This window comes from Lolium rigidum, chromosome 7 (assembly GCF_022539505.1).
Source record: "Lolium rigidum isolate FL_2022 chromosome 7, APGP_CSIRO_Lrig_0.1, whole genome shotgun sequence".
Taxonomy (NCBI): Eukaryota; Viridiplantae; Streptophyta; class Magnoliopsida; order Poales; family Poaceae; genus Lolium; species Lolium rigidum.
Genome location: NC_061514.1, coordinates 119,446,805 through 119,459,482, shown reverse-complemented (window position 1 = coordinate 119,459,482; position 12,678 = coordinate 119,446,805). Strand labels below are relative to the sequence as shown.

The following is a 12,678-nucleotide window of genomic DNA, read 5'->3' as shown; positions in this document are numbered from 1 at the left end:
GGACCAGGTTTGCGCTCCGCGGACGGCCCGGTCACTTTGCATCGCCCCGCTGGAGGTGGTGCTAGATGCATTTCCGGTCCACGCGGATGCAAACGGTCGCTCAGCGTCCGTTTGCGTCGCGCCGCTGGAGATGCCCTAATGCTTCTTCGTTCAAGGTTCATCTAATCATGTATGCATCCGATTGGTCAAGACATGCTTTGACCAGCAAACTAAGACGATAATGCCATTTCACATGTCTAACATACGAATTTGGACGGAAGTGGCAAGATCGAATCAACCTCAGTACTCAGGATCCTCAAAGGCACTCGTGACTAAAGCGCCAAATGCTGTTACTCCACTATTAGCTAAGATGTTTGATGGCAGGAATGTTCGCGGAATGTACGCGACGCTGGCCGTCGTGCCATCAGTCTGGCATGAACCCGACGAGACGGAGGACCGCTGCCGGCACAAAACCGAACAGCAAACCACCGCTCCGGTCTGTGGCGGCGCACTGAACCCGGGCTGCGATCTCCTGTGCGACCTCGAGCTGATGCCTCAGCGTCTCGTTCTCGTCAGTGAGCTGAACCATCCACAAGCAGAGTTAAACCTTGGAGAGAACTGGATAGCAACAACAGCAGGAGGGTGCAGGTTTCAGAGTTGGATGGTGTGTATACCTCTTGCACAGTTTCTGTGAGTTCCTCCACTGCTTGCACTAGCGACGCGACCTGCCGGCCCGCATCGTCGTGGCACGCTGAGTCGATGTTCAGCACCACCGAGTCGGGATCGAAGATGATCCCTTCCAGCACAAACAGCTCCTCCAGCAGGTCAACGTCTCCCTCCTTCAGGCTCAACCTTAGCTGAACGGAAATTTTCAGTGGCAAGTGAGATACTAAGCAGAATGTAGAGTGGGATCAATAGCGACCACCTCTGGTTGTTTGCTTGCTACGAACCTTGCTCAGTAGCCTTTCACGCAGACCATCATGATCGCCAGAATCAAGGCTGGGATAGGACGCCTCAGATTGGCTGCTACCAGCCTTGCTCAGGGTTCCGTCACGCAGATCATCTTGATCACGAGAATATGGGGTGTGCTTCATAGTGCTATCCAATTCGGTAGGAATCAGTTTGTGTAGAGTTTTTATGAGCTTCGTCCTGGATGGATATTGCCATAAACTCATGATAAACTGCAGCATGACAGCACTATAAACACTACGTAATAGTATTTGACGTTCAAGGAATATGCCTGGTTCCGAAGCGAATGGTAGACAGACTTTCTGGTGAGTTTGACGAACTGGGAGAACAGCAGCACAGCAATGCAGCTCTTGAGCTGCCACCCTGCAAGCAGTAGCCGTATTAAACAAAACTGCTGGTTTGGAAATCCTGAAGAATTGTTTGACAGACCAGTGAATCTTGAAGTATGCGTGTAAGCTTCGAGTCACGGTAAGGCACATGATTTGGTTTAGCTGGAGACCATATGACAGTTAAAGGTAGTCATTAATCAGAAAGGTATAGTAGTGGAGTGACTACTTCTATGTTTAGCATTTGTACAGGGATTGTTGTATTTACCACTTACCCGTAGTTAGGGCATTGATAACATTCCCAAGAGCTGAAAGAGATTTGTTGATCATTTTAGCCTCATCAAGAACACGCCCTTCAGCACCAGTTTTCTCAACTTTCTCTGAACCAGCTAAGTCCACTAGAATAATCTTCCCAGTCCTTACCCTGTAAGATTTTTTTAAAAAAAGTCACTAGCTGCCAACACTAGAATCACTTTCTGCAAGATTGTGGTCTACAACTCTACATACAATCCAGGCAGGTATGACAGTCTATACCACAGCAAGGAGAATTGCATTAACACAGAAATTGATGCCTAAGATAATGAATGAGCACAAGGCAGATCTGTTCAGTTATCATATTGTCAGAGAAGTAATGTATGGTTATACAGTTTTTTTTTTTTTTTTTTGCGAATAGTATGGTTATACAGTTATATCAACTTAAAATGGACATAAGAAACATCTGACCAGGCATTGAACTGTTGATGTTTCCTATTCAAGCATACCTCTCATCTGTAGTGGACCCATGCTGCACTGAGAAAATGTACAGGCAATGACTTCTACTGCTAGCCAGGTTCATTTCTATATGCACATTTAAGGCAACAAAATGTACAAAATTCGATTTTTTTTTAACTGTTTCAGAGATGGAAACAGAGGATACGTGTTTCTCCGACAGCTCTGTTGGCAATTCCTTCCTGTAATTTAGACCAGTAAACAGAAATAATTTGGCATGTACATACAGAAAGGTGCTCCAAGAAAATCAACAGCAATCAAAAGAGCAACAAAAAACCAACAAAACTTACAGAAAGGCGTTCCAAGGCATCTGAACCATTCATAATAGATATCTGCAGCAAAAATTTCAGTTACCCGACATGAAAATCCTTCAAAGGATAGATATTGAACACCTTTCTTTATGGAAATAAAAAATCGAAGTGCAGATGCATTTCTTTCTGACCTCTGTTGCCCCAGAAATGAAAATCCCTTGGCTTTTACTCTCCTTGATTTGTAGATTGTCCTTGGACAAGTCAAGAAGGTCCCTGGAATATAAGGAGATAAAACTTGATTCCCTTGGTAGCAGTATGCTACAACAGAAACTCTACACAGGATTCATACGCAAACATTAATCAGATTCTCACCTTACTTTTTCCAAATATATCTCCACCTGAGAAACCGTAAATCAATGTAAGTGAAGATCTATCAAAGTGAATCTAAAACCAGCATGCGAGGATGGTGATTTTACCATTGACAACTTCACAGTCCAAGTAGTAATGTTTTCTGATGTTCTTAAACAATCAAAAAGACCATTTACAACTCGCTGAACCAGTCCAGTTTTCAGCTCATTGCAGTGCAAGATGCTTGGCCCCTGCCAAGATGCAAATTAAACAAATACGTGAGGCCAACGCTGAAGAGACACATTCAGTAATCATCACATAAATTTAAGCCCATGGATGTTCTCTTTACCTCCATGCTATAAGTTTTTCCAGCTCCAGTCTGTACAAATATGAATTTCAAATGTAATGTTAGCACTGTTACAGGTAGAAGCATCTCATTTCATATGCAATGCTTAGGGTAAGTTTGAGACTGTAGTAGGCCAAGCCTCACTTTAACACGCAAAGGGTTTATATGTGCATCATGCTTATCCAAACATTTGTGTACGCTGGTGTCTGCAGTAACACATACCTGTCCATAAGTAATTATGGTGCCATTTATTCCGTTGACAGCATCTGTTCACAGCATTAGTTACTCAATTAGTGCTATTAGGACTGTTGAAGAAATCCAGTCATGACCAAACTGTAGTAATACGAAAATGCTCTGACTATCTTATGCATAATAAATTTAGAAAGAAAGAGGAAGAAATAAACCTGTAACAATGGGCATTGCCAGGAAATTATAGACATCAGACTGTTCCGAGTCGTCATAGAACACCTTGTCAAAGCTGAATATGACATCTTCGTCCCGCTCATCCTAACCCAAGTATTTTGCAGCACATTAGGGCAAAATGGCACTAATTAAGCAAGAGGAAACACAAAAAATCGTCAACAAGACCACAGGGATTTCCCATGAACAATAAATACAACAAAAGGATAAACAGAGAAGGCATATGTTCCCCACTTTGCTATTTCCGTTGCTGCCAATACCCACCAGCTTTATTATGTAGTGGTGCAGATGATATCAAGCCATATTTTCTCGAGCTTCGTTCATATTTTTGGGATATTTTTGGGAAGTTCAGTAATCTGGACCAAAATAGAGCTGTGCCCCTGGCGCAGGCTTATATTCATTCAGACAGCTGCGGGCATGCGATATTTTTGGGAAGTTCAGTAATCTGGACCAAAATAGAGCTGTGCATCTCACAAGGAAGGAACTGAAGACGAACATTCAGCTATGTGCCACACGTATATCACAGAGGTAAAGACAGATGCGTATCCAAACCTTGAAAACAAAAGACTCCGAGTCCAGTTTCTTGAAGCAGACCTTGTCATCGTTCCCCTTCCTCTCCTTGTGGCCGAGCGGCCTGAATCGCACACACACCGTGACGTTGGAGTTGGACATCCTGGCATTTCAAATGGGTGTCAAATCCCGCAATCCGGGTAGAGAAACAATTAAATGGCCGCTTAACCGCGGAGGCTTTAGAAAATTCAGGGGCGCATCTAGAGTAGATACCGCAATTTTGTGGATGCTGATCAGTTGGGGGTTAGTTAATCGCTGGATGGTTAAGAGCTCGTACCTCGAAAACCAACGCCCGGGACTGCGCGCGAACGGGGCGGAGGCAGAAGGGGCGCGACGAGATAGAACGGGAGGGGCGACGCGCGCGAGGGGGGCGGAGGCGTCGGGCGGTGACGCTAAGGTGCGGCGAGCGGCGAGCGGCGGCAGCTCCTCTAGGGCTCACGGCGGTGGCAGTCTCGCCCTCAGTTACTTGCTTGTGGGATGTGCATAACTGCGTATGAACCTACTGTGTGAAACATATTTTAAAATGTCAAAAAAATCAAAATAAAATTGCGCATCTACATCTAAACATTCTATATTCGCACACAAGTTTTAAAATATAGAATGTCTGAATATACATGTGAAATTTTATCTTAAATTTTTTTGAAATTTAAAATTTTATTTTTTCTACATTTTATATAATAGGTTCATATGCACCTATGTGCCGAAACACCACCTCCCCTTATATGGGCTTAATTCAAAATCAGAGGATGGAGCCTTCCTCAATCCCAACAAGTCGATGGAGACCTCGGCACGCGCCTCCCTTCTGTACTACAGTACTGATACTACGGAACGAAGCGTATCCATTGATTTGTTGCAATGTCCAGCCCCAACCCAAGTGTCACAACACTGATGAAGTGCAGACTGCAGAGGAAGCCTATGTCGATCCTTCAAACACTGCTTCGCTGGTTATGAAGAATCCATGGTGGAGATCACTAATGACGATCCAACGGCTACGATGCAAGATGGAGTCTCTTAAGTGTAGTTTACTTATGGTTAAGTGTTGTGTTAATTAATCACTATATCTGACTATAAGTTCCAGTATTGGGCATGACCGGGCTATTGAATATATGAACCATAAAGCTATCTTGTGTCTCTTTTTACTTGTCTTAGCTTAGATTATCAGTAGAAATCCCCAATGGATCGAGGGTACTCCATATTGGGAGGTTTTTTCTTCGGGTTCCACGGTTGGGATCTGACAATTGGTATCAAGAGCCAGTCTGTTCGGGAAAAAAATTTCGAGCCCAAGATCTGTCATGGACAAGCTCGAGAATTCGGCGGCGACTCGGATCAGTGAGGCGAGGGAGGTTGGGATCCCTCGTCAAATCCCTCCCTCCTCTCCCTTTTCGCGGAGACGAGGTGTCTAGTCAACGGAGGCGCATGCAGTGGTGACGTCCTCTTTGACGTGGTCAGGGACGGAGCCAGGAATGAAGTATAAGGGGAGGCAATCTTAGTATGAGGGTGCAGAACTAGCTAAAATCACACAAATAAGGAGCTGGCATGGCTTGTGTTCGAAGGAAAATCATGAGCATAGGGGGGTGCAGCCCCCCCTCGTCCCCCTTGTCTCCGTTCCTGGACGTGGTCGATGGTGGCGGCATCGTTCGGGCGCAGAGCAAGTGAAACGGCACAGTTGCTGGGGATCATCCCCCTCATCGGTTAAATCCCGGTGTTGTTGCTTCTTCCGTGCGCTTCTAGAGGTATTCGACGAAATGCCTAGGTCAAAGGCATCAGAGGCGACGACGCAGGAGATTGAGGCGTTCAAGCTCGACCTTCAAAGTGTCAACACTCGCACTAAAGAAATCGGCAACAAAGTGGATGAAGTGCTAACATAGATGGAGGCTTTCTAGTTTAGACCTTGTGTGTAAATTTGTAAGAGTGTACCGTTCACAAGTTAGGGTTAGCCACCGCTTCCCAAATTTTGCAAGAGTAGAATGCTAAACTGATGTATGGCTCGGTTTCAGTCCTGATATTCTATTTCAGGAATTTGATTTGAAGCGTCATGTAACCTTGGTGTCCACCTCCTCATGGCTCAGTCAAGTTAGCAGTTGATGGTTCTTACAAGGAAGAGGAAGGTATAACATGAGTGGGAATGATTCTCCGAGACGATATGGGATATGTTATTTTCTCATCTTGTCGCAGCCTAGTGCTATGCAATGATTCTTCGGAAGCTGAAGTGTGTGCTTGCCTAGAAGGGATCGAATTGGCACATCAATATAGTCAGTTGCCCGTAGTCATCGACACAGATTGTCCTCAGTGTTGGCTCCAGAATCAACATCCAGAACGGTCTCCTCTCCTGCATTTAGTTTTAGAGATTAAAAGGTTTTTTAGTTTGGGCTTTTAGTTTAGACCACGTATGTAAATTTGTAAGAGTAGATTGTTCACATGTGAGGGTTAACCACCGCCTCGCAAACTTTGCGAGGGTAGAACACTAAAATGATGTATGGCTCGGTTCCGGTCTGTTTCGGGAATTGGAATTGAAGCGTCATGTAGCCCTATTTGAAAGGAAATCCTCATTTACCCGGGAAAAAAACTGGAATCTCTAGATTAACCCTGCAGTCATGCAAAAGCTACAAGCACGATCTCCAAGTCAAGGTTGAATTCAACTCGATATTCATTAGCCACGACTCGTATGCCGCCGCTTCTCCACCCAAACCGGCGACAGCACCGGCGTCGGCCCAAGACTCACCACCTGCTCCTCCTCGGCATCCACCTCGTCTCTCACGGCATCCACGTCGCCCTTCCCTGCTGCTACAATGTCCTCCACCTCCTCGTCGCAGTCGTCGTCGTCATCGTCTTCGTCGTCCTCCTCTTCTTTCCCCACCACCCTTATCCTCCACACCTTGACACTCTTGTCCAGCCCAGCGCTGTACACCACCATGCTCCCCTCCACCTCCCCTGCCTCGCCGCCGCCCACCGCCAGGCACCGCACCGGCCCGCGGTGCCCTTCGATCACGGCCAGGCACGTGTGCGAGTCCCCGCCCTTCCCCTCCCGCCTCCACACGCGCATCGTCGCGTCCTCCGACCCGCTCACCACCACCCTCCCGCCGCAGCCGGATGCCAGACAGAACACCGCCAGCCGGTGTCCCTTGAGGAACCCGACGTGCACCGGCCGGCCCGCCGAGGCCTCCTTCTCCCAGATGTTGACGTATCCGTCGGAAGAGCCCGCGTAGAGGAAGCACCGGCGGGTGGTGCCGCTGGCGGCGTGGCAGAGCGTGAGCGCGTTGACCGGGGACAGCTCGGAGCGGAGCACGATGATGAGCGCGTGCGCGGTGCCGCCGTAGACCCGGCGCCACATCTTGACGGTGCCGTCGGCGGAGCCCGTGAAGATGCAGCCGTCGGCCTCGTTGACGAGCATGGCGTTGATGGGCCCGTCGTGGGCGACGAAGGAGTCGACGCAGCTGCCGTCGGAGAGCTTCCACGCCTTGACGGTGTGGTCGTGCGACGCGGTGTAGAGGAGGCCCGCGACGGCGTGGAGCACGAGGCAGGACACGGTGTCCCGGTGGTGGTGCGGGCGCTTCTTGGCGAAGGAGAGGAGGCCGCCCTTGGCCGGGAGCGTGGCGGCCTTCTTGGCGCGGATGTGGTCGCACACGGCCGCCGCGCACACCGTCCACACCCGGACGTGGTGATCGCGGCTGTGGGAGGTGACGAGCGTGCCGCCGCACGCGGCGAGGGCCGGGACGCGGCCGCGGCCCACGTCGAGGTACCCGCGGTTGAAGCACCCGGGCGCCGCCCACGCGCGCACGCGGCCGCTGTCGGACGCCGTGAACAGCACGCCCCTCGCCACCGCGAGCGCGTGCACGTCGCCGTCCAGACGGTGCAGCGCCGCGAGGCAGTGGTAGATGGCCGCGGGCGACGGCGGGAACCGCATCCTGCCGTGCAGCGGCGACTGCACCCAAGGCGAGCACCCGCCGCCGCCGCCTCCTCCTCCGACTCCCATCATCGTCGGCAATTCCGCGCCGGGAACTGACGACATGCTCATCCGGGCCGGCTCGGCGGCCTCGCGCGCCGGGGACCGCCCCCCTCCTGCTCCTCCGCGCGCATAGTGGTGCACGGGCGTCTGCGCCGCCGCCGGCCGCGCCTTCCGGTCCTCCTCGAAGAAGCTAAAGCTCTTGCGCCGCCCGAAATCCATCCCCTCTATCTCCCGTGAAGCCAGCAAGCCACTCCCCCAAGTCCACTCTCTCTACTCTCCAGTCTCACAACACGGTCGAATTGAACTCACCAGCCTAGCATTGTCGCGTCGAGCTAGCTCGTCGACGCTGCCTGCTTCCCTCCTCCACCACTACGCGCTACCTCGCCACTTTTATGAGTCTCAGCTCGTACGTATAAATAAGAGATCCGCGCGCACGTATGAAAAATCGATCGACCATATGGATCGATGGATGCTTCATGCTTCGATGGCGCGCGCGGCCCGCTCATACTTACGTACCACGGCGGCGCCACCATTACGCGGGGAGGGGGCCGGGCCGCGCCGGAGTTAAGGAGCCGAGTAATGGCGGCTACGTACGTACGTGGGCCGTAGGATTACCGGAAGATTACGAGCACGTGGTGGCGCGATCGCGCCGGAGATGAATTGCCTCGGCTTGGCATTTGGCGCCTTCAAGGCTTGAACTTGAAAGAAGCAGGAGGACGCAAGATCCGACGGCTATCACCGGGACCTTCCTCAGCATCCAACGGCGGTTACATAAGTGAGGTGGTACGAGTGTCGGGGAAGCGATCGATTGGGAGGAGACCAGGAGGATCTCAGCGAGATCAAAGCCTAGAGCTGCAGTGCCTACTGGTGCAATGCGTACCTCCCCTCGGCCATTGATGATTGATGTGCAGTGCGCGCTCCATCAGCACCCAATCGTCATGCAAGACGTCGAGTACATGTTTATTTACTGCAACCGCATCTGCATATATTTTAAGCTTCTTCTGGTTAGACTTAATTTCGGCATATAAGGGCCTTTTTGTTTGGCTTCTACAAACTGCTTGTTACGTGTGAAATTATCCTAACTTGCATCGCGGCTTTTGGTAAGAAATTGTCCTAGCTTGCATTGCACATCACAATTTTGTTAGAGAGTCCAACTTACGTAACAAGCAGTTCAATCGATATTTTGTTTAATTGATGTGATTTGGATGAGAATTACGTCCCGAAAGCGCAAAGGCAAGTAATAACCTTGCTTGGTGACACTGCTCCAGGTGGACAACACACGAGAACCATGAACACATGCCAACATTGCTAACCCATTGTTTAATGCTACACCAAATTATAATTATCTGTTCTAATTAGTATAATGTCATGGATATGGATGTTGTATAAAGCACATTCGCGATGGACATGTATTTTTGGATAAATTCATATTTGTGACCGATATGTATTTGATGAATTATATTATTGTGCATATTCTTGTGTATTTTATGGTATTATATAGTGAACCATCATCTAACATTATCCAGTCAAAAGCTAAAAGCCAAAACCAAAAACACAGATGTAGTTTCTTTTGTAGTAGTTGACATGTCGACGAGGATGTAGTCGAACTATTGTACGAAACTACAAATGTAGTGAACCGAAGCAAGCAGTCACGCCAAGATGATCCAAAAAAAAAACTATATTGCCTCTCACATAGTGCAACATCGATCTCGATGGATAGAGGTTTCGAGGCCTGCTCTCCTAGACAACCATGCACACGCTCACCTGGATGAGAAATCCAGATGCAGCATATCAAAAGAAACTTGGCAATGACGAGGAAGAAAAAGAGCATGTAGTGATCCATCCATTGTGTTATTTACTTTGTTTACTTTAGAACATACAGACGTACGCCTTGGAGTTGGTTCACCAAGCAAAAAAAGAGGAACTTCCACCAAACCGCGCTCTAACTCAGAACTTGAACTCGGTTCAAGACAAGCGTGTGTTGAGTTGCGCGGTGAGATGGACGATGGAAGAGGAGTGTAAGTGAATCACCTCTCTTCTCAATCACCTTGTGGATGGTAGAAGAGTAACACTTCTAAAAAGATTAAACTTAGTCTCACGTCTTTTCAAGCATGAATGAAAACTTTGAGATTAAATGTGTTCTCGCTCGTAAACCCGACACAAACTATTTAAGAGACAGTACTCCATCCATTCAATACTATATTTGTCATGGTCTCGCGATTAACTCCATTTCATTATATTTATTCATGGTGGAATTATCTGTGTGTGTGCGCGCGCGTGCGTGTGTGTGTGTGTTGTTAATTACTTATAGTGTTTCCATTTTTAGACTAAATACAAAGGGCCCCAATCTTTGGGGAACTTGTGAGAGGAACAAAATAATTCATCTAATAGCGGGCACAACCATAACTAAACTTTATACACAGTGAGTTGCTAAAAAAATATGAAAATATATCATGACAATTCAATATGCTAGTATAAGCATCTGCGGGGAAGAAATGCAGATATGTGACCATATGCATATTTACGAAAAAAAATACATACTTCTTTTATATAGTTGGTACTAAATGTCCATTTATTGTGTGAAAATTTATGATGCTCAATAAGTACATCCATTAAAAAAAACTCCAAGATGCATATTCCCAGAAAGGGGTACTTGCCCCATTGTTTATTAGAAATGTTTTCACAATACCATATGTTTTGAGGTAAGTTGTAACACATTTATGTGTTCAGCTTTTTTTGTTTTTTTTTTGGATTGGTTGTGGTCTAGTTATGTGTCATGCAATAGATCTCGACCTAGATGGGGTTGCCTATTGAAAGGGCCTTTCCCTACCCTAGTTGGTTTTGTATGTTTGTTAACAACACAAATGGTTTTAAATGTGTGCTAAGTTGCATTTAGGTCTACTCTATAACAAGCACAATACGATGACCGAGGCCTTGAAGGTGAAAAGATTGAATACGACATCTATAGATTTGGTAGTTTGTGTTGTGTGTAGGAACTCGTATTATCAAGAGGGATTCGACCTTGGAAAGGCTATGTGAATTAAGACACATGAAACCAAATTTCCACCCAAATTACTTTCTTATACATAGTGTGTGAGGGTCCCTAGATTTCAGGTTGGTTTTGTTTTCGTGGGGCAGAACTTTCGGTGCAAGCTGTTGGAGATATGCCCAAGAGGCAATAATAAAGTGGTTATTATATATCTTTGTGTTTATGATAAATGTTTGCATACCATGCTATAATTGTATTAACCGAAACATTGATACATGTGTGTTATGTGAACAACAAGGAGTCCCTAGTAAGCCTCTTGTATAACTAGCTTGTTGATTAATAGATGATCATAGTTTCATGATCATGAACATTGGATGTTATTAATAACAAGGTTATGTCATTAGATGAATGATGTAATGGACACACCCAATTAAGCGTAGCATAAGATCACGTCATAAAGTTCAATTTTCTATAAGCTTTCAATACATAGTTACCTAGTCCTTTGACCATGAGATCATGTAAATCACTTATACCGGAAGGGTACTTTGATTACACCAAACGCCACAGCGTAAATGGGTGGTTATAAAGGTGGGATTAGGTATTCGGAAAGTATGAGTTGAGGCATATGGATCAAGAGTAGTGGGATATTGTCCATCCCGATGACGGATAGATATACTCTGGGCCCTCTCGGTGGAATGTCATCTAATTAGCTTGCAAGCATATGAATGGTTCATAAGAGATGATATACCACGGTACGAATAAAGAGTACTTGTCGGAGACGAGGTTGAACAAGGTATAGAGATACCGATGATCAAACCTCGGACAAGTAAAATATCGCGTGACAAAGGGAATCGGTATCGTATGTAAATGGTTCAATCGATCACTAAGTCATCGTTGAATATGTGGGAGCCATTATGGATCTCCAGATCCCGCTATTGGTTATTGGTCGGAGAGAAGTCTCAACCATGTCTACATAGTTCACGAACCGTAGGGTGACACACTTAAGGTTTGATGTCGTTTAAGTAGATATGGAATATGGAATGGAGTTCGAAGTTTTGTTCGGAGTCTCGGATGGGATCCAGGACATCACGAGGAGATCCTGAATGGTCCGGAGAATAAGATTCATATATAGGAAGTCATTTTCTAAGTTTGAAAATGATCTGGTGCATTTATGGAAGGTTCTACAAAAGTCCGGAAGAAATCACCATGGAAGGTGGAGTCTGATAACTCACAAGTATAGGGGATCGCAACAGTCTTTGAGGGAAGTAAAACCCAAATTTATTGATTCGATACAAGGGGAGGTAAAGAATACTTATAAGCCTTAACAACTGAGTTGTCAATTCAGCTGCACCTGGAAAAACACTAGTAACAGGGGTGATGTGAAAGCAGCAGTAATATGAGAGCAATAGTAACAAGTAACACGGCAGCAAGTAGCGAGTAACACGTGAGGCAATGGCACCAGAAGATAGTTGATACTACTTCTAATGTCATATAGAACGAGTATATGATGATGAAAGATGGACCGGGGTTCCCAGCTATCTTCACTAGTGGTAACTCTCCAATAACAAGTGTTGGGTGAACAAATTACAGTTGGGCAATTGATAGGATTGAAATCATTAAGACAGAACATCAAGATTATTAATCATGTAGGCATGTTTTCCATATATAGTCATACGTGCTCGCAATGAGAAACTTGCATAACATCTTTTGTCCTACCAGCCGGTGGCAGCCAGGGCCTCAAGGGAATCTACTGGTAATTAAGGTAC

General features: G+C 46.7%; 1 protein-coding gene across 1 annotated transcript; it reads right to left on the bottom strand.

Annotated features, from left to right (window-relative positions):
- Positions 1–338: 338 nt before the first annotated feature.
- On the bottom strand, positions 339–4,079 carry LOC124679034 (kinesin-like protein KIN-1). Its single transcript, XM_047214861.1, has 14 exons — positions 3,960–4,079; positions 3,392–3,494; positions 3,210–3,253; positions 2,991–3,020; positions 2,770–2,892; positions 2,666–2,691; positions 2,485–2,566; positions 2,333–2,374; positions 2,036–2,058; positions 1,550–1,698; positions 1,378–1,439; positions 930–1,160; positions 654–836; positions 339–559 (listed from the first exon to the last, which is right to left on the bottom strand). Exons 1-14 carry the CDS (start codon positions 4,077–4,079, stop codon positions 404–406), a joined length of 1,374 nt encoding a protein of 457 aa, XP_047070817.1. The 3' UTR covers positions 339–403.
- Positions 4,080–12,678: the final 8,599 nt, after the last annotated feature.